Source organism: Hemiscyllium ocellatum, chromosome 30, assembly GCF_020745735.1.
Source record: "Hemiscyllium ocellatum isolate sHemOce1 chromosome 30, sHemOce1.pat.X.cur, whole genome shotgun sequence".
NCBI lineage: Eukaryota > Metazoa > Chordata > Chondrichthyes > Orectolobiformes > Hemiscylliidae > Hemiscyllium > Hemiscyllium ocellatum.
Window position 1 is genome coordinate 25,691,816 of NC_083430.1, and position 21,465 is coordinate 25,713,280.

General features: G+C 39.5%; 1 protein-coding gene across 12 annotated transcripts in view; it reads left to right on the forward strand.

Moving 5' to 3' along the window:
- Positions 1-21,465, forward strand: part of macf1a (microtubule actin crosslinking factor 1a) — a 536,531-nt gene that overhangs the window by 201,598 nt on the left and 313,468 nt on the right. For all 12 annotated transcript variants that reach the window (XM_060847668.1, XM_060847672.1, XM_060847670.1 and 9 more), the window contains exons 4-5: positions 9,056-9,133; positions 11,384-11,476. In XM_060847668.1, coding sequence (XP_060703651.1) covers positions 9,056-9,133; positions 11,384-11,476 — 171 coding nt within the window. The remainder of the gene's footprint in view (positions 1-9,055; positions 9,134-11,383; positions 11,477-21,465) is intronic.

Sequence of the window (21,465 nt, forward strand, 5' to 3'; positions counted from 1 at the left end):
ACCTGTGGGCTGAATTCTACTAGAAACCAGCAAAGTGTCAGTTTTGGCAAGTTTCATGGCAAGTTTGTTTCCAAGAGTCCTACTGAGTTTTCTCATGCAGTCTTCCCAAACTCTATTCGTTATCAATGCACCCATTTGCCACAACAGAGTACTGGCTACCACCGTGACCTTCTGGGATTCCTGATGCCAGCGCCATCTTTGAAGCCCAGCCATGCAACCTGTCAAGAGTTTGAACACAACTGTTCTGCATGATTCTTGACCATAGCCCAAGATGCGTGGGGCAGAGGAAACTGGCTAACTGTTTTAGGTGGATGGTTGGGGGGGGAGGAGTTGCTTGTGATTGCTGGCAATGGAGTGCAACCTGCAATAATGGTGACTGATAGAAGGCCAGAGAAGCGCACAGCAAGTTGAGTTGCCAGGTTACCACTCTGATTTTGATGTCAGAAAGAGTCACCTAGTTTCCTAACATTGGAAAGCTCCTCCTAGGCCATCTCATATGATTCTCCTGTCATTCTCATCATTACCCATGTCATTTTAGGGGTGGGGAAGAATCTGCCCTCTGATTTTGTTATTTTGGAGACATGAATGTTGACCTGGAGGATTATTTTCCTGCTGTGCTTCATGTTAGAGTTTTTACATTCCACTCCTGAGAAGCCAGCCTCTCTGTCTCGTTTGAAAAAGCAGTATATTTTGTACTACAATTTCCGTGTATGATAAAATTAAAATAAGTTACGAGCAAAAGTGGACCACTCCGCCCCACACCCTTACTGTCATTTATTATGTTTGCCTTGAATTCCACCCCAATGATAACCTTACAATCCACCTCAGTCTTAGCACCTTCTTCTGAGGCAGAATATTCCAAAGTGTCACAACTCTTAGGTCAGGTATCAGAAGAATGTTCTTCTCAAAAGTCCTCATCTTAAAGCAGTGCCACCAGTTCTGGATCAACCCACAAAAAGAAACATACTTTCCTTGTCCAGTTTGTTCGAGCTGTTCAAGATTCTGCAATTAGGTTTACCCAAACTCTCTCAAACTCCTTAACTCGAGTGGAAACAAATCCTCAAGACCATTCCAGGCATCAATTTAATGAACCACTTCTGAATTGCTTTTAAAACATGTGCATCCTCCTTGAATAAGGAGATCCAAAATGCATACAGTATTTGAGGTGTCGTCTTTCCAATGCCCTGCATTGTATCTTATGTTAAATTCTTCTGATAAAATATAGCATTCTAGTTAGACTTCCTGATTATATGCTATACCTGCATACTTTGACACATCCACCAGAATATCTAGAAGTTTCTGCATGTGGAAACTCTGCAGTCATTCTCTGTTTTAGATATAGATATAGAATCCCTACAGTGTGGAAACAGACCCTTCGGCCCAACAAGTCCACACCGACCCTCTGGAGAGTAACCCACCCAGACCCATTCCCCTACCGTATATTTTGCCCAATGCCACTAACCTACACATCCCTGAACACTATAGACAATTTAGCACGGCTAATTCACCTGACCTGCACATCTTTGGGAGGAAACCGGAGCACCCAGAGAAAATCCACGCAAACATAGGGAGAATGTGCAAACTCCACACGGAGAGTCGCCTGAGGCTGGAATCGAACCGGAGTCCCTGGTGCTGTGAGGTAGTAGTGCTGACCACTGAACCACCATGCTCTACTTTCTTTTTTCTTCCTGTCAAAGTTAATTACTTCGCATCTTCCTACATTATACTCCATTTGCTCAGATTTTGGCCCACTCTTTCAGCCTGTCTGTATTCTTCTGCATCCTCCTTATGTCCTCTTCACAATATACCTGCATGACTTTCTAAAGTTTATAAGTTGATATGCATTTATTATCAAATATATTGATTTTCATTAACTCTGCAATGTTTTGGGATGACCTAGAGTTGTGAAAGGCTGTGTACAAATATGATTTTCCTTTTTTTTACTCTTTTACTCCTTTTGTTTTGTTTTTTTTTCCTCGTTTTATTTTCTCCTTTTTCTTTCATCAAAGCTGTAAACATACTGTCAATGTCATGGTACAAGGGAGTTCGTTTAATTAGAAAGATCCTGAAATTCTGTTCGTGTGATTTAACAAAAACAATGGATCTCAAAATACTAGAATAGCATATTGGTACATGGCACGCATTTCTGAGGCTATTTCTGTCCAATATTTCTCAAGTGCTGAGTACAGCTAGGAGAACTTCTGGTAAAGGAAAAGTAACCTCCTCCAGAAAAATAATATCATGGTTTCATCAATCCTGTGCCAACCTAAGACTACTAATGTGGTTCAGGATCTAATCCAAGGGTAGCAATAGCTGAATCCTCACTGCTCTTAAAGAATTAGATTTTGATGAACAACTTATTTGTTTTATTATGCCCCTCATCATTCGGAAGTTTGTACATTATAGTTTAAGTATAAAGAGATTTGAGAAGAAAATGTGCTTGGATGTTTTATTTATCTAGTAATAGGCACTACTTGGACAAGTTAATTCAAAGCCTTTGTGTGCAATTTCTGTTTTTCTCTCATCCTCTCCCCCCACCCCCAAATTCACTCTGCTTTGGTTCTGCAATTGTCTGTTTGTCTAATGCTGGATAGCAAAAAGAACAGTCTGTGCTGAAGAACGTGCGCTTGATGAAACTACCACCCTGTGTTTCTGAACAGAGTCCAGAAGAGGGGAATGGTGAGGGGGTAGGTGCCACCCCTGAAAAAGCAGTATGATAGTTACTGTATCACTGCTGGATAATCCACTGTTATTAATTCAGAGAACACCTCAAATTATATGAATTTTATTTATGATCTGGTTATTTATTGAAATAGATGTTTTATGCCAGTGCCCAGCATCTTAAATGCCTTGTTCCCTTTTTATTTTAATATTTTACCTTTTGCCCCAATTCCTTTCTTCTCTTCGCCAGTGCCTCTTACGGGAACTGGAATAACAGCACCATTTGAGCTATAGATTAAAGGCATGCCATTTTCCCTGCAGAAATGACATTAATTATCTTAAGGCAGAACTTCATTCTGGAGAATAGCCATTTTGGAATGTAATCTGAGGGATTTGAATCCAATCTATTGCAGAAATATTCAGACTCACTAATGACAAAGCTACAAGAACCTTTGCACTTAGACTGAATTCCAAATAACAAGTATCGAGAGTTCTGAATGTGATGCCTGGAGGTTATTATTGTGTATTGTACAAGCATACTGCCATGTTGTGCTTTATCTTCCAAACATAAAGATCAAGATGCCCTTTTAAAAACCCTCAGTAAATTTAGAAAGAATCCAAAGTTTGTGCAGCTGGCCATTGGGGATAAGACTGGATACAAAATGTTGTATCGTATGTGGCATCGATAAGGGCTCAGAATGGATAATGTCGATGTTGTATGTGAAAAGACCATAAGAAATAAGAACAAGAGTTGGCTGTTTCATATCTTGAGCCTACACAGCCAATAAGTAGGATCGTGACTGATCTGGCACCCTTTTCCCTTAACCCTTAGATTCTTGTTTAGTTGGGGAAATTTCTAGCTTGGCCTTAAATGTACACAAGGGCTGTATCCCCACAACTCTGTGACATGGAGTTCCAAAGACACTCGACCCTCAGAGGAAATTCCTCCTCATCGCAGACTTAAATTGGCATCCCTTAATTCTGAACATGTGCCTTCAGTGCTAGAGCCTCCCATGAGGGGAACCATCATCTCAGCACTTTGAAACATAGCAGATTCTAAAGGTGTTAAACAATGAAATCACCCCTCATTCTTTTAAATTCCACTGAGTAGAATCCAAACCTGTTTAGCCTTTACTCATAAGACAATCCCTCCATACTGGAGATCATCCTAATGAATCTTCTATGAACTGCTTCCAATAAAATAATTTATTTTCTTAAGGGGACTCAAATTAATGTCAGTGCTCTAGATGTATACTCGGTGGATTATCTCAACATTGATTCAGTATCTTGCTTGTGGCATTAGAATGAACAAAAATAACACAACGCTAATTCTAATCTTTTGTTTTGTTTCATTTATTGTGATCTGGGCATTTTGGGTAACTTGTTTAATGTTTAATTCGTTCATGTTGGTGATTATTTTAAGTATTTTCAAACTAAGCAATAAAGGCTGTGGTATCTGTTTGAGTTAATTTTGGCATCCTGTACAGAAATTCTATCCATGAGTTAGTGGATGCAATAGGGTACAAAACTCATGTATTTGTATACTCATTGTTTTAAACAATTTCCTGTCCTGAAAATCTGATGTAAAGCTACACATTTTATTGTCAGTACTTACTTTAAAAATACAGTTCCTGATTGCATTCTTTCCAGCATATTTGCTGAAACCCAGACCACGCATGGAAGACATGATATGTTTTTATATTTTAATTGGGTGCTTTCACTGTTGCAATGAAAGGAGCAATGAAGAAAATGTTTGCTTGCTGCCTGAGATTGTAGCAGTAGTTTCCTTGTATCCTAACAAATTAACCAAGATAATGTTTATAGTATTTGCTGTGAGACGTGAACTAACACTGCTCACCTTGAGGATTGATCACCCCTAGATACTTGCTAGTTCATGAAAATAAATACTTTAATTTTTCAGGAATAAATTGGTGGTGGAGCGTGTAGCCAATGTTTCTGGTGTGATTTGTAATATGTAATTTGTTTTGCTGTTATGTGAACTGTTCTCCAGCATATGTTTCACATATAAACTGTCAAAGATGACCAATTCAGGCTAATAGATTTTCTTTTGAAAAAATAATTAGCTGGACTACTCATAGTGCGGAGTTTGCAGATAATGAAGCCGCCTGCAGAATATTACTGCATTATGAAAAGATAACACACTTCTACTGGCATTGGAAGTTTTGGCTGACCAGGCTCCTGGCATCCAACTGAATTGCTTTATAATTCCTGCCGTCCATACAGTTATTTTATCAATCCAGCATTTAGTGTAACAAGAAAGTGTCTTTCCCCCTCAGCATTGAACTAGTCCTGACGACTTCATCCTGGTTGGGCTTGCAATATTTGTGTTGGCCAAATACCTTTTGATGGTCTGAACCTGCTGGCTGACCCTCTTCTCTTCCCGTTGTAGCTGCTTAAACCAACTGATAGATTTGATTGAATTGCTTTGTGTGGAAATATTATCATCATTCATTGTAGTACCTGTCTGGGGTATGAAATTTGAATTGTGTAACAGGCTGTGATGGGAAGAGATCAGCTACTGAATGCTAGCCTAATGTTTTGGAAGTTTTAGCAACTGTGAATATCACTAGTTATTAAGCAGATTAGGAGATGTTCACTGTTCACTGTGGAAGCAAATCCAGTGGAAAGTGGTCAGCAGTGTATCTGGAATTAAGCAGACACTTTTTGTGTGATATTTCACTCTAACTTTGCTCAGCATGAACATTGGAACCTTCTAAATCCTGGGATTACATCAGGTGTGTCCAGGTTTTCTCAAATTTGACTTCTGGCTTGTTTAAATATTAATGTCTGTTCAATAGAACAGACACAGTTGCAACTTCTCGTCCTTTTTTTCTCTTTTTTTGTCTTTCCTTCCTTATGTGCCAAATGCTGCAATTTTACTTATGATTTCCTTGGAGATTAGTATATTTAAAAAGGAAATTCAGTCATCCAGTGTTCAGCTGAAAGGATGTCACAATGAGATTTTATTTCAGATTTGTGCTATAACAATCTAAAAGCAACACAGATTAAACTCCTTTCATTTGGCAACTTCTGAAACCTACACAACAGAACATTTTCCTTTACTTTCAACACAATCAAACATCCTACTCCACCATTATACTTTACACCATAATTTATAAATACCTTCAATTCTAATACAGCCAACACAGTTATTTGTAACTCATGAGAGTTTACTTTTCCTATCTTTTCCATCCTTAGAAACATTTAATCTCAGAGCTGTCTTTTACAGTGAAGTTTATGTAGGGAATATTCATTCTATTTCAAACTGTGAATTGGAATTTGGTGTTTTCAATCTGAGTGTGAGCACCCACCTGTGGGAAATCAGATCTCTATCTGCCCTCACTGACTCTGATCCGAGCACAGTGGCTAGGATATGAAACTCAAGATATTTCTAAGATAACCTTGTGCTCTTATTTTACAATGTTTTTCTGTAAACATGCCCCCTCATGAAGCCAGTCTCCGAGACGATGTGAATCATGTGGGCTTTGTATATATGTAAAAATGCTAACTTAGACCCAATTTGACCCAATTGGAATTAAGTAGTGAATTAAAGTACAAGTATGTTTACAAAAATGGAAATTGCTGGAAAAGCTCAGCAAGTCTGAGAAATCAGTTAACATCAAAACTGAGGAAAGGTCACAAGACCTGAAACGTTAATTCAGCTTTCTCTGCACAGATGCTGCCAGACCTGCTGAGCTTTTCCAGCAATTTGTTTTTTGTTTCTGATTTACAGTATCTGCACTACTTTTTGTTTTTTATAACTCTCTTTATAGCCTGACATCATTTGCACCTTCATGTGATTAGAGACGAAGTGTTCACTGCTGTCATATCTCTTTTCACCATTGCCTACAGATATGAATATCTTTTATATTCTTCTCAGCTGAATGACCTGGGCCTCCCTTTAGTTTTGTTGCCAGCATTATGCCAAATAGGTCACATGATGACTTTCTCTTTCATTTTATGCTAAATTAAAAACAGTCCCAAAATATACCAGTCTTTTAAAATCCTTTGTCTGTAACATACTCTAATCTTAAGTCCATCAGTCCAGAATAAAATATTGTTGATTCTGGAAAAGTGAAGTAAAAGTGGAAATACTCAGCGTCTATGGAGAGAGGGACAGTGTTTGTGTGTCATGTCAATAAGTTTTCATCAGTTCTGTGTTCCTTCTATACTGGTTTTCTATCAAACTATGTCTGCCAATTTGATTACCACTAAGGGGAAAAAGAGGAATGGGACTAATAAAGGTGGTCTTGTAAAAGGCCAGTACAACCCCAATGTCCAAAGTAACTCTATTATGATTCCATTGTTTGTTAATTGATATGAAGCTTAAAGTTCCTGTGATTCATATATTGTTTTCCTTAGACACACTCATTGTTTCTTGAAGAGTACTCTGTCCAAAACTACAGCTTCTAGCAGGGAGAGTGGAGGCTATAAGCTGTTTTCATAATGTCCCATACTGATGCTGTTCAGCTAAGATGTTTGCCCATTACTATGTTCATCTCCGTCACTATCATCAAGGCTATCCATACTCTTCATTTGGTTTTTTTTTCTTACCCGAAACAGTAAGTACCCCATAATATTGAGTTCCAGCCTTGGCGACTGAAACCTCTTTCCTGTAATATGACTAATAATTCATCTTCATTTATTTCTATTTGTGTTAATTGTACAGTTGAGAATATTTTGAATTTGGATAAAATGCCTTTTTTCCTGATTTAACATTTTTCACCACACTATGACCATTTAATATTTTTGTCCCTTCCTGCCACACCCTGTCTATCATGATACAATTGCTATGCTGTTTGGGAGCTTAAACCTTTCTCATTATATTCATAAATTTCTCCTCATTTAAACCTTTCCTCTTACCTGCTGAAGTGAAGAATTACAATAATAATTTTCTGCTATCCTCTCAATAATGGAACTAGCTGCTGTATAGTGGTACTTGGGTGATCCAATGAGTAAGTTTAAATGAGGACTATTGTATCTCTAACAAAACCTGTGTTTTCTACATGTTCTGTTGTATGTTTATGGGAGAAACGAAATACCCCAATATATTTAATTTTTTGGAAAGACAAACCAAATGAACCAAGAGTGTGGATAGCATTGATGAAATAAAGTCATGAATCATGTGACGGTAAACTCTTAGTATATTATTACACTGCACCTGTTCGAGGTGTATTCCAGGCAGAAAATTGAGTGTTTTTCAGTGACTTGTATCATCCATTCTAACAATATTTCCTTCCTAGTGCTGTTCTTTTGATTTGATTGATAGTGGTTTCCTTTGTTCTCAAAATGCTGGAAATATTCAGCAGATAAGACATTTGTAAAGAGAGAAACAATTACATTTCAGGACTGCAACCTTTTGTGAAAACGCCTGACAAATTTCCAGCATGTACTACATTTTGCCTTTGTTAGTTCACTGGCTGGATACTTCGACTGAAAAATAATTACACATTTCTCAACTTTTACTTCAGAATACTTTGTAAAGTCAATGACACAACATTGTTTAGGTCATTTGACTTTCTCAAGCATATTGTTTTGATTAATTAAATGGGAGGGTGGTTAATAGCTTAAGCCCAGCAAAACAACACCTTGGGAAGGAATAAGTAAGAAATTGGCTGGTGAGGATGACGAGGGTGGCAATAGTGACGCTGTGGACTCCATGAACACTGTTACTGACTAAATGCGAGGCTGGTTCGGATGTAGAGAGAATGAAGAACTGCTTTGGGTCATATTACAGTTAAAACATCAACTGAAGATTAGATTAGATTACTTTTTTTTTAGATTACTTCCAGTGTGGAAACAGGCCCTTCGGCCCAACAAGTCCACACCGACCCGCCGAAGCGCAACCCACCCATACCCCTACATATACCCCTTACCTAACACTACGGGCAATTTTAGCATGGCCAATTCACCTGACCCGCACATCTTTGGACTGTGGGAGGAAACCGGAGCACCCGGAGGAAACCCACACAGACACGGGGAGAACGTGCAAACTCCACACAGTCAGTCGCCTGAGGCGGGAATTGAACCCAGGTCCCTGGCGCTGTGAGGCAGCAGTGCTAACCACTGTGCCACCGTGCCGCCCCAAAGTGTGCTGTACAAAGGAACTATATTGTTCATCTTTCCCTTACCCTTTAATGTTTGTTTAGCTTAAATTTGTTGATGAAATATTTTTAAATGAGCAAACAACTAATATTTTAACTGATTTTGAATGTTGCCTGCTGCCTTCTGTACATGTGACAGTTGTTCGAAAACTAACTATCCTGTTGCATGTTACACATACTGTTACATGTGAATGGAATGACATCTACAGCTTCGTCTATCATTCTATAATTGTGTTAATACTCTGTAATATACTAATTTTCTCTTCTAGCCTCGTGAGAAAGGCCGCATGCGTTTCCACAGGTTACAGAATGTACAGATTGCACTTGACTACCTAAAACAACGACAGGTGAGTACATGGATACATGGTGGTGATATTGAACTATTTAATCTAGATTTTGTACATTTCAAATCTCACCATAGTAAGTCATGAAATTGATTTTGTACACTCATTGGCTATGATGTTTACTTGCTCTACCATGTTTACTGTGTAGGGGGAAGTAGTGTTTGATGTACCGTCACCTCCGGTTCCCTCTGCTTGCATACCAACTTGACTTTGAACCAGTGACAGGAGAAAAATGCAATATGTCAATGTCCTGCAATTATCTAAAATAATAATATGGTAGCATCATCACTACACAGGTTGAAGGAGGTTGAACCTGTGTTATTTAGGAATAGGCAGTAAATGCGGCTTTATCTACATTTTCAATAATGAAGCAAAGATAACTTATTGTATTACACATTACTTCCAGCTGTTCTATTTTAGCAGTTGGATTTTAAAGTAACTTTGACCGATGTGAACTTTGACCTGGGTCATGGCAATTAGATAAATTATTATCCCATGCAAGATTCCCTGTAGGCTTTATGGGCTATTGCATCAGTGAATTTTATAATCTGCTTAAACTAAGAAGGTGCTAAAATTGTTAGATGCTTAGGTATGTCTCAGCTAAGTTAGTGCTGCTTTAAAAAGTCTGCATCTGGTAATCACTTCGGGCTTGAGTGTGAATTTTTCCCAGAAAGACACAAATTTCAGATGCCTGAATCCAAACTAGACCAGCAGGTGGCTGGAAGAGCACAGCAAGCCAGGCAGCATCAGGAAGTAGAGAAGTCTGACATTTTGGGTATGATCCTTCTTCAGGATGGCCTCCTGAGGAAGAGTTATAACCAAATGCCGAAGTTCTCCACTACCTGATGCTGCCTAGCTTGCTGCGTTCTTCCAGCCTCCTCTTTGTGAATTTCTCCCTAGCAAATTGGTTCCCTGAAACTCACTCAAGTTGCATTATATTGATATGTCACAGGGATGCAGCTAGCTGATCACCAGACCGTTGAAAGTAAAGCATACTTTTTTTCTAGAGTACTTCAAATTCCAATTGTTAATGATCAAAAATGTCCTTTAAAATATAGTAGATTTCCAACAAATGGATCTAAAGGGGAAGTTAATTTATTATTGCAATCAGATAGGAGGAGGTATCCCAACCTTCTCAGCTCTATATTTGCATAACAATAAAGGTAAAGTCACCAAAGACCAAGAGAGCCAAAGATCTGCACGCTCATTAGTGGAAGGTGACTGGTGCGGAGTTTAATCAAAGTGTCACCATGCCTTAGGCGAGGGGCAAGTTTGAGAAGGCAGGGTCTTCATGATGACTTCCGTCAATTTGGTAATTGAACCTATACTGTTGGCTTCACTCTATATCACAAACTAGCTATCTAGCCAATCGAGCCAACTAATCCTCCATATATGCATAATGTATAAGTTTCAGAATTTCAGCTGAAATAGCTTGTTAATACATTGTTCTATCTACGTGACCAGGAGTTTGGTTAAGGCGAGCACAACAGTAATTATTTAACTCATTGGCATTGGCCATGTTTAAAGGAAGCTACATATATTAAGATGCAGAACCATGTTATTTGAGGACCGAACGTGTACACACAGTGCATCTGTTTCAACCCAACAGAATAGGTGACAAGTGACATGCTGGATCATTTCTCACTGCATTGACTAAACCTGGATTTATGTATCATTCAGCATTGATTGGTAGAGGTGTTGCCATAGAGAATTAATCTATCAGTTGACTGTCATCAGTACTCTTCTGTCATGCAGTATAAATATTAATTTTCTCCTTGAATTGGTATTCATGTTCATTGTTCGATGCTGGGAATAAACAGTTTGTCCTCAATGCTTTGTGTCAATAAAAATTCAATAATTCCACATAACTATGTCCATTGTGACTTAGTACTACCATTTCCACTTAACTCCACTTAACAATTGGAAGAATCAATTATCAGACTTATTGATCTTGAAGGGAATTTTTAAGTTCCGAAACCAATTCAGGAAAATTCTGGTGTTTTTTTTTTTGCAAATAATCGACCAGTTATTTCTAATGTTCCAATTACAGGGATATTTTTCAATTTATTCACAAACGTTTTGATATTTTGGTATAGGTCAAAAGAACTTTTTTTTTCTCTAGAACGCTTCATCTGAAATTTATTAGATTAACTGATCTATAAAATGGGATGTTCTTATTTCTCAAATATGCAGTAGACAAAGCCGAGTCTTTCTACTATACTGAAGAAACTGTCTGTGTTTTTGTTGTTTTAGGTGAAATTAGTAAATATTAGAAATGATGACATTACTGATGGAAATCCGAAATTAACACTTGGTTTAATATGGACCATAATTCTCCATTTTCAGGTAAGGATTTTTATATCTAAGGTATTTCTAAATTGTAAGTGTATGAAATTTCATGAGTGAAATATTTTAGCAATAAGGCTACTCCTAAAATTAATTGAGGCAAGCCAGCTACAAACTTAAGCATTTGTCAATTCCAAAAGTGCAAAATGTTTGTTGCAATGTATTTTTCTGTACCCGTTTGTTGTAAAAGTACTGAAAGGTCTTGGCTAACCCATAGATAAGCATGCATGTGTGGGTTCAGCTATTTGGGACAATACTTCACCAAATTTAAAAAGAGAAGTTGCTGGAATAGCTCAGCACATGTGAAGAAAAATTAAAGTTAATGATTTGAGTCCAGTGACCACAGAACTAATGATAGCTAAGAAAGTGTTGGTTTATATGCAGATTATAGGGTGGGGGAGACGGTAAGGAGTAAACAATATGGAGAGATAGAGCCCAAAGAGAGAGAAGAATAACTGAACAGATGAAAGGGGTCAGTAATAATCTGGCTGGGAGGGTGAATAGATGTTAATAGCAGACTGTGATAACAAGACCTGGTGTGTGTGATTGGGAATTAGGACATGGGGGAGTCCAGACTCTGAAATTATTGAACTGGAGGGCTGCAGAGTCCACAAGCAGAATGTGAAGTGTTGTTCTTCCAGCTTGCACTGAGCTTTGCTGGAGCACTGCAGCAAACCTGAGGTACCGATGTTGGCCAGGGAGCAGGGTGGTATGTTAAAGTAGCAGGCAACTGGAAGCTCAGGGTCACTTTTGCAGGCAGAGCATAAATGTTCTGTGACATTACTAAATTTGTTGAATTAGCAGACATTTTCAATCCATGGGATTTATTGCAGGTATTTCTGGGGTAATGCATGTTTCACCAGTGTGATTTGAAGTTTAGATTAGTGTGGAAACAGGCCCTTTGGCCCAACAAGTCCACACCGACCCTCCGAAGAGCAACCAATCCAGACCCATTCTGCTACATTTACCCTGACTAATGCACCTAACACTACGGGCAATTTAGCCAGGTCAGTTCACCTAACCTGCACATTTTTGGATTGTGGGAGGAAACCGGAGCACCCGGAGGAAACCCACGCAGACACGGGGAGAATGTGCAAACTCGACACAGTCACCTGAGGTGGGAATTGAGCCCGGGTCTCTGGCGCTATGAGGCAGCAGTGCTGACCACTGTGCCAATGTGCCACCCAAACTGGCTATAACGTTCCTGAAGAATTAGGGAATGGTATTTTGGAGAATGCTTACCTCTGTTGGCAATAGCCTGATTCTAGTGGGGATTGGTTTGATGCTTTGTTCTGCGCGCTGAAATCTCCATGCCATTTTGTGCATGCGCCGATGTTCTTACTGTTCTGTGTTTGCACCGATATTTGCCCATTTGTGATGATGGTGCTGGTCTGTGTGCTGTTCTGCACATGTACTGATGTTTGCTGTTCTGTGCATGCGGGATGTCAACACTGGTCTTTGTGCCATTCTGCGCATGCACTGATGTCAGCTACTGACAGAGCAGCTTTGAGAGGTACTGTGCAGACAGCAGCTTTCTTAGAATTTTTAAAATGTACTGTTAAATTTATTTTTGTTTTTTAATGATTTCAGCCTTCATTCAGACTGTGCTATGGTTTGCGTTAGACGTTTGGATGATTATTTGAGCGATTGTCAGTGATTTTTCTTTGTTGGTTTGCCCCAACCTCACTTTTTTTTCCATAGGCCCCATTATTTCTATTGAGGTTTCACTGGAATGCAACTATGGTGTTTATAGGAGAACTACCTGTATTTCAAATATTAGGTACAAATACATCCGAAGGAGCTTTGTGAAATTGTCAGTATCTGGTGCTTGGCCAGAGAGACACAGATTAGCCAAAATAATCAAACACATTGAGTACAGGACAATGGTTAGGCCACTGTTGTGTGCAATTCTGGTCTCCTTCCTATTGGAAGGATGTTGTGCACCTTGAAAGGGTTTGGAAAAGATTTACAAGGATTCGAGGTTTGTGCGAAGATTTGTAGCTCGTTGTTGTGGTTCTGTTCGCCGAGCTGGAAGTTTTTGTTGCAAACGTTTCGTCCCCTGGCTAGGAGACATCATCAGTGCCCTGGAGCCTCCTGCGAAGCGCTTCTTTGATGTTTCTTCCGGTATTTATAGTGATCTGTCCTTGCCGCTTCCGGGTGTCAGTTTCAGCTGTCCGCTGTAGTGGTTGGTATATTGGGTCCAGGTCGATGTGTTTGTTGATGGAGTTTGTGGATGAATGCCATGCCTCTAGGAATTCCCTGGCTGTTCTCTCTCTGGCTTGCCCTATGATAGGAGTGTTTTCCCAGTCGAATTCATGTTGCTTGTTGTCTGAGTGTGTGGATACTAGGGATAGCTGGTCGTGTCGTTTCGTGGCTAGTTGATGTTATGTATGCGGATTGTTAGCTGTCTTCCTGTTTGTCCTATATAGTGTTTTGTGCAGTCCTTGCATGGTATTTTGTAAACTACATTAGTTTTGCTCATGTTGGGTATTGGCTCCTTTGTTCTAGTAAGTTGTTGTCTGAGCGTGGCTGTTGGTTTGTGTGCCGTTATGAGTCCTAAGGGTCGCAGTAGTCTGGCTGTCAGTTCTGAAATGCTCCTGATGTATGGTAGTGTGGCTAGTCCTTTTGGTTGTGGCATGTCCTCGTTCCGTGGTCTATCTCTTAGGCATCTGTTGGTAAAGTTGCACGGGTATCCGTTTTTGGCGAATACCTTGTATAGGTGTTCCTCTTCCTCTTTTCGCAGTTCTGGTGTACTGCAGTGTGTTGTAGCTCTTTTGAATAGTGTCCTGATGCAGCTTTGTTTGTGTGTGTGTGTGTGTGTGTTGGGGTGGTTACTTTCATAGTTTAGGACTTGGTCTGTGTGTGTTGTTTTCCTGTGTACCCTTGTGGTGTATTCTCCGTTCGGTGTTCTCTGTACTATCACGTCTAGGAATGCCAACTCCCAGGGGACGAAACGTTTGCAACAAAAACTTCCAGCTCGGCGAACAGAACCACAATCTACAAGGATGTTCCCATGGTTGGAGGATTTGAGCTACAGGGAGAGGTTGAATAGGCTGTGGGCTGTTTTCCCTGGAGCGTCAGAGGCTGAGGGGTGACCTTGTAGAGGTTTATAAAATCATGAGGGGCATGAATAGGGTAAATAGACAGTCTTTCCCCTGGGGTCGGGAAGTCCAGAACTAGAGGGCATAGGTTTACGGTGAGAGGGGAAAGATCTAAAAGAGACCCAAAGGGCAACATTTTCATGCAGTGGGTGGTACGTGTATGGAATGAGCTGCCAGAGGATGTGGTGGAGGCGAGTACGTTTGCAATTTTTAAAAGGAATCTGGATGGGTATATGAATAGGAAGAGTTTGGAGGTATATGGACCGGGTACTGGCAGGTGGGTCTAGATTGGGTTGGGATATCTGATCGACATGGACGAGTTGGATCGTAGGGATTATTTCTGTGCTGTACATATCTATGACATGGTTAAAGAACTGTGCTTTAATGTAGAAAAATACAGGAAGTTAGTTCTAGGATATGCACATAAAACATCAAATGTATGGCTACCAATGGCATGGGAAAGAGGGTAAGAACTGCACAAGAATCTGGAAAGCAAGTTTTATGGCTTTCGAGAGCTGGAAGGGTTACAACAGGGTGAGGCAATGAAGGGATTTGCGCACAAGACAAACGTTTTAAATATGTCACGTTAGAGGACTTTGGAGGTGTTGTATATCGGAGAGGTCATGATGGCTGGTTGTTGTGAATAACGGTACAGGTGCACTTTTGGATAACTTGCGTTGGATGGAGGGTGACAGTGCAAAATGGAAGACATTAGATGCAAATGCTGTGGATGTTGGAAAATTGAAATATAAAAAGAACTTCAGATTGAGCAGCGTCTGGAGAGAGAAACAATTTAATGTTTCAGATCAATAACTCTCAGAACTGGGATTGCTGGAGAGGAGACACTGGAATAATTCAGTTAGGAAGTTACAAAGAGATGAACATGGTTTCAGTGACAGATGGATTGAAGTAGAAGTGAAAACGTGTGATCCATGGAAGTAGTTAGTCTTTGATTGAAATTTGTGATGAATGAGGGAGGTAAAATTTAACAACAGTTCTGTTTAGCATGTGATAGTGGTGGAGAAGAGATGGAATTAACGACAAGGTCATTGGCAATTCTGGGTGTTAGAGAAATCATGGTTTTAGTCTTCCTGATGTTTAGATGGGGGAAATTTGATGTCGTCATGTATTGGATGTTGTAAATAGGAGGTGAAGTAAAGCTGGATATCACCCATATATCTGAGGAAAAATATGCTGACAGGTAGCATGTAGAGAATCAAGAAGCTGAAAGAAGATCTTGCTGAGAAGTGGTGCTGTAGCTATTATCAAATAGGCCAACTGGAGCCAAATGAGGTCCATCTCATTGTCCTGTATTATTGGAGAAGAGGCATTAGAGGGTTGCATTCTTTCGGGATGCAAAGTTCATGCTGCTGGTAACCATTGTGTTGGTGGATGATGTTAATGCATGTTGCGGTAGTTCACATGCCTCCATAGTTGAAACCTTTTAAAGTTGACTGGGGGAGGGGAACTGGATATACATTTACCTTTGCACATGTCCTGGTATTTCGCAAACAAGCTATCACCCGAACAATGATTAGTATTTATATCAAATTGTTAGAGAAATTCAAGATTTAATATTGTATTTCACTGAAATTGCCTAGAGTTGTCTTTGTGTAAATCTGTAAATAATAAACTGAAAGTTGTCATTCTCCATGAATGATGACACAGAGAGCTCCTTTGAAAAAGTGCAACTTGGGGAAAGATTGGGTTGATACTTGGCTGAATAAGGTAAAGTCAGAATTTACAGTTTAAATTATAAACTAGCAAATATGAATAATACTGTTCTAAATAATGAAACCCAAAATTCATTCCCATTGAATGTGTACTAATATTTCTACTGCAAATGTTGTACATCATTATGGCAGATGTGTTTTGTATATTGCTCTCATTTATCATAACTTCTCTCACAGACCAGGATTGTCTGCTCACCAGAGATTTGCTATTCCAGTGTAGATGGGAATTGCACATGCGGACTTGTGGCAGCTGTGAGAGATTGCCACTCAATGGAAAATCTAGTTCTGTAGCTTGTAAAATTGAACCAAAATTTGGAAATGATCAGTAAACAAAATTTTGCTTTTTATACTAAAGATGGAAATGAGAAATGCGTTCTCTTTTTGAAGTATATTATTCTTCTATTATGTTATTTAGTGTTTGCGATATTTATATTAGTTGGTACATGATGGTGAGCATGCAAAATGCTGTTTCGGGCAATAGGTTTAAAACTTTTATTTGGGTAGCTATACTCCATGAACATATCAATTATTTTGTCAGCTTTATCCTTCAATGCCACATTTTTGTTTTAATGTGTTGTATAATGTAAGCAGTGATGAGGTACAATAGTTTCATGAATATGATAGGTATCTGAATTGTGTATTGTGAAACTTGAATTTGCTATGAAGGTGTCTTGCTGGAAGTGACTCATTGGTGGGCGTTGACTATTCGAAGAATGAAATGTTACTAAATATTAATAAATATTAAATATTATCAATGCTCATTGTCATAAACCTTACGTTTTGTGTGACTTATAAGCTTGATGGATTTGGGAGCTGAGACAGCTTCACAATTTTTTAAAATACGTTGTTTTTATCTTGTAGAGATTTGAATTTTTGTGGTTATGACGTTTCAATTAATTTCTACTTTGGGAGCCCAATTGAGAATGGTGAAACAATTAATTGTGAAAGATCAGGAATGAAATATTTATTATTGCTTGAAGGCATAGCTGATTAGGTGCAATCTCAGTGCTCCCAAACCCAGCCTTCACAATGCAAAGTTGACCAAAGCTCAGTCTATTTTCAGTATCTTTTCATTTAGCACAGGTGTACACAGATAAAGCTCTCCGAATACTATGACTTATTTTCAAAATCAATTTCGTCACTGAAAAATAACTGAAAGCTGAAATTTGTACTATATTAAGATCATATCATTTAGCATCTGAAAAATGGAAGTAGATTAACTCCATGGGTTGGACCTTTCATCGAGTTGTCTGATATTCATTTTTGTTCTTGAGACAATCTAAAGACAGCTGGACAGCAATACCAAGCTACACCAGGCTGTTTTCCCTGGGAGCGTTGGAGGCTAAGGAGTGACCTTACAGAGGGTTACAAAATGAGGGGCATGGATAGTATAAATAGGCAAAGTCTTTTCCCTGGGGTGGGGGGAGTCCAGAACTAGAGGGCATGGGTTTAGGGTGAGTGGAGAAAGATATAAGAGACCTAAGGGACAACTTTTTCACACAGAGGGTGGTACGTGTATGGAATGAGCTGCCAGAGGATGTGGTGGAGGCTGGTACAATTACAACATTTTAAGAGGCATTTGGATGGATATATGAATAGGAAGGTGGTGCCTGTCAGATCCTTTATGCACACCTGCACACTCTCCGCTACTGTTCTTAAAGGAACTGTGTAGGGGATGAGACTGTCACGCACCACCTTCCAAAATGTGCTGGTAAAGCTCCTCTGCTGCCTAACCTGTGCTTTTCCAGCATCTGCAGTCCTCACTTTTGCCTACCTTCTTGAATGTGCCAGTGCAAAGGAAGTCTGGAGAGAAATGCAGTGGTGTTTGTTGAAGTTTGTCCTGAGCAGCTCCGTGATGCGGGACTCCATGCTCTACAGTCTGTTCTCTGGGGACACCAAGATGAACATCGATTGCACCTGGAGGACCATTAATTCGGTGAAAGATCAAGTTTTGGTCTGCCCAAAACTTGCTAGTTTTCCAGTTGAAGGAGTTGACCCCAAGTGAGTGGTGCAGACTGACATGTTCAAAGTAACGCACTAAAGCTTGGGGCAGCCGCCGTTAAGGTGCAGTGGAGAAAGACCACTGAAAGATCCTTCTGCCAAAGAATATCGGGGGTTATTTCCATAATTAGGCCCTGCTGACGTCTCCGCTAAATGCCAAGAAGTTGATTGTAAATATAGAGAATAGTGAATGTCAAGGCTGAATTCTTTCTCTAAGAAAGGAGAGTATAGATCTGAACTGTTTCATTAACAGTACATGTACACAAAGATTTCTTTTTATGAATAAAGTATAATTTTGCAATGAGTTACAGAATAACAATGTCAACAACAGGTGGCAGCATCATAGGTACAGTGTACCTTGGTGCAATCCTTAGTTACAGAATAGAGCAGTGAAGATAAAAAAAAATAGAATCCCTACAGTGTGAAAACAGGCTGTTTTGGCCCAACATCCTCTGCAGAGTAACCCACGCCAACTCATTCCCCAACCTTATTCTACATTTCCCTTGAATAATGCACCTAATCTACACATCCCTGAGCACTGTGCGATTTACCATATCCAATTCACCTAACCTCACCTGCATCTGTGGGAGGAAACCTGGGGAGAATGAGTTAACACCACACAGACAGTCGCCTGAGGATAGAATTGAACCTGGGTCCCTGGCAGCAGTGCTAACCACTGAGCCACTGTGCCACCCTGTAAGTTACATTACAGCTATACATAGTATACCCATATGTCAATAAGAAAGAAACAGTTTAAAAAAATAAACAATACACTCTCTCCCCAAGGGCTGTCTGCAGCAGATCAGGACAGGAGGTCTCTATTTGGCCTGACCGCTGGTTGCAATGCCGCTTCTGCACTGGGCTGCTGTTTGTACTCCTGCCATGCTCTGCGCTGGATGACTGGTTGTGGAAGTCGGGCTGGGTAGTGAGAGGTCTAGGGAAGGGAAGAAAAGAGCGAAGAAAGAAAGAATGGGAAGATTGGATGAGCTCCAGCTGGAGTGTCCAACTCTGCCGCCATCCAGTGTGGTATTTTTAACTGTTAAACATCCTTAAATTTGCAGAATCTTATTTGCCATAACAACAAGAAGTTTGAAACTTTTTTAGTTTGAAAATGTTACAGTATACTGCATATTAGTATATTTATTTTGATCAAAGATTAATCGACCTGAATATTTCAAAACTGACCAGAAAGTAAATTTATACGCAAGTTGAAACTAAATAGTACAGTATAAAATATCAATATAAGTACAAGTGAGTCTTAGGTCAGATCCATAAATACAAAAGTTTGGAAGTCAGATGTTTCTAAATCGCTGACATCATGTATACATATATCTATACATACATGCATCTATATGATCATCTGTTATGAATTTAAATTATGATCTCTTGAATATTTTGCTAATGAATGAAATGTACTTGGGTGGAGGGGCAGCGAATGAGTAAAAGAAATTATATAGTCTTTCACACCCTCTGAATGCCACCAAGTACTCCAAAAGTAATTCATTGACTGTGAAGTGCAGTTATTGTTTTGTAAGCAAATACTTCAACCAAATTGCACGTGTCAAAGTTCCACAAAACAGGATAAGAGACAATAACCAAATTTTGTAGCTGGATCAGAATAAGTCTTTATCTGATGTTGGATTACCACCCACTCCAGGCGATACCTACTCAGTGCACCCCTATCTCATTATTCACGCTTCTGGCAGTGTCATATTCTTCTATCTCCCTGACATTGGGTTGTGATAGAACGCATGTGTTTCTGTGTCACCTAATGTTGGAGTTTACAATAAACCTGTTTTTGTTTTTGCTCATCTACCCAGCATGTTTATTTTATTTGCATAGTGTGATTTATAAATTGCTAAGTACTTTATCAGTTTTAGATTGGTAAATTTATCATGTTGGCATGAGGTTATAAATTAAAGTGCTTTGCATTCAGCCCAAGTGCTACAAGTGACCTTTCTGTGAATTGGATGCAGTTCAGCAGAGGAAACACCTGGGGAAAAATACAGAAGACTTGTATCACCCAATTAAATCACATCCATGTAGGTCATTTCTATAAAAAGAGAAGAAAAATAGGAAGAAAATGAAGGGATAAAAATGTGGCCAGTATTTTGTGGAAAACAACTGATGCAAGATTGGGTATATTATCATTCTCTTGGTTCATGATTAATGTCTTTTGAGTTCATCAATGTAAATTTGGGAACTGAAGTTTTCTGCACCACTTGTATTCTCAGTCTGGATGTGACTTTCTTGAAGTTTTTAAGTTCAATGAATTATAATTGTTGGTTTTTACATGTTGATATTCAAGTCAGAAACTTGCAAGTGTAAGCTGTGCTTTGAACAACATGCACCCCCCCCCCCCGGTGTTGTAGCAACTGTCCGAATCCTTGCCAAATAAGAAATCATTAGGCATGTGATTAGCATTCACCCTATAAACATGCCTGACCCAGCAAAGACATCTCCACTTATGATTGTTAACATATGTGGATGAATTGTTTTTGAGAGAACTCCCACATTCGTAATCTGTTGTGGCCTACACATGACTCCAGACTTACAGCAATGTGGTTGACTTGTGACAGTCCAATTGAAATGTCCTAGCAAGAAAGCTAGTTGGTACCAAACTGCTATAGAAAAGTCTCCAGGAGTAAACCCATTCAGACTATTTGGCTTTGACCAGGGCAACAGCAATGAGCAACATGTGACCATGCAAAGTCTTCCTTGCTTGGGGGCTAGTGCAAAATTGGGAGACCTCTCCCATAGAGGAGTTAATCGAAAGCCCATGTTGCTATTCTGAGTCGCACATTACAGCCAATGTTACAGACATCATCCTTGGTTATGCCCGGTCTCGCCATCAGGACAAAAACAGCATAGTGATGCATAATGGAATGAAGTTCTTTGGCGATCCTCAAATCTCTCTGCGCCCCAAGAGGTGTTACAGCAATGGTAAAGCAGCCTACTAATTCCTCCTATTGTCCTCTTTCAATTGCCCCCATCCCACCCCCCTTGCTGTTGAAGTACTTCACCATGTTGAACACCTGTTTGAGGAAGCCTGCAGGGGCACAAATTAATTTTTTTTAAAAAATTAAAACACATGGGAAAGGAGAAAATGTATTGGCATGGATTAGTTGGCTAACAGACAGAAAACAGTAGAAAC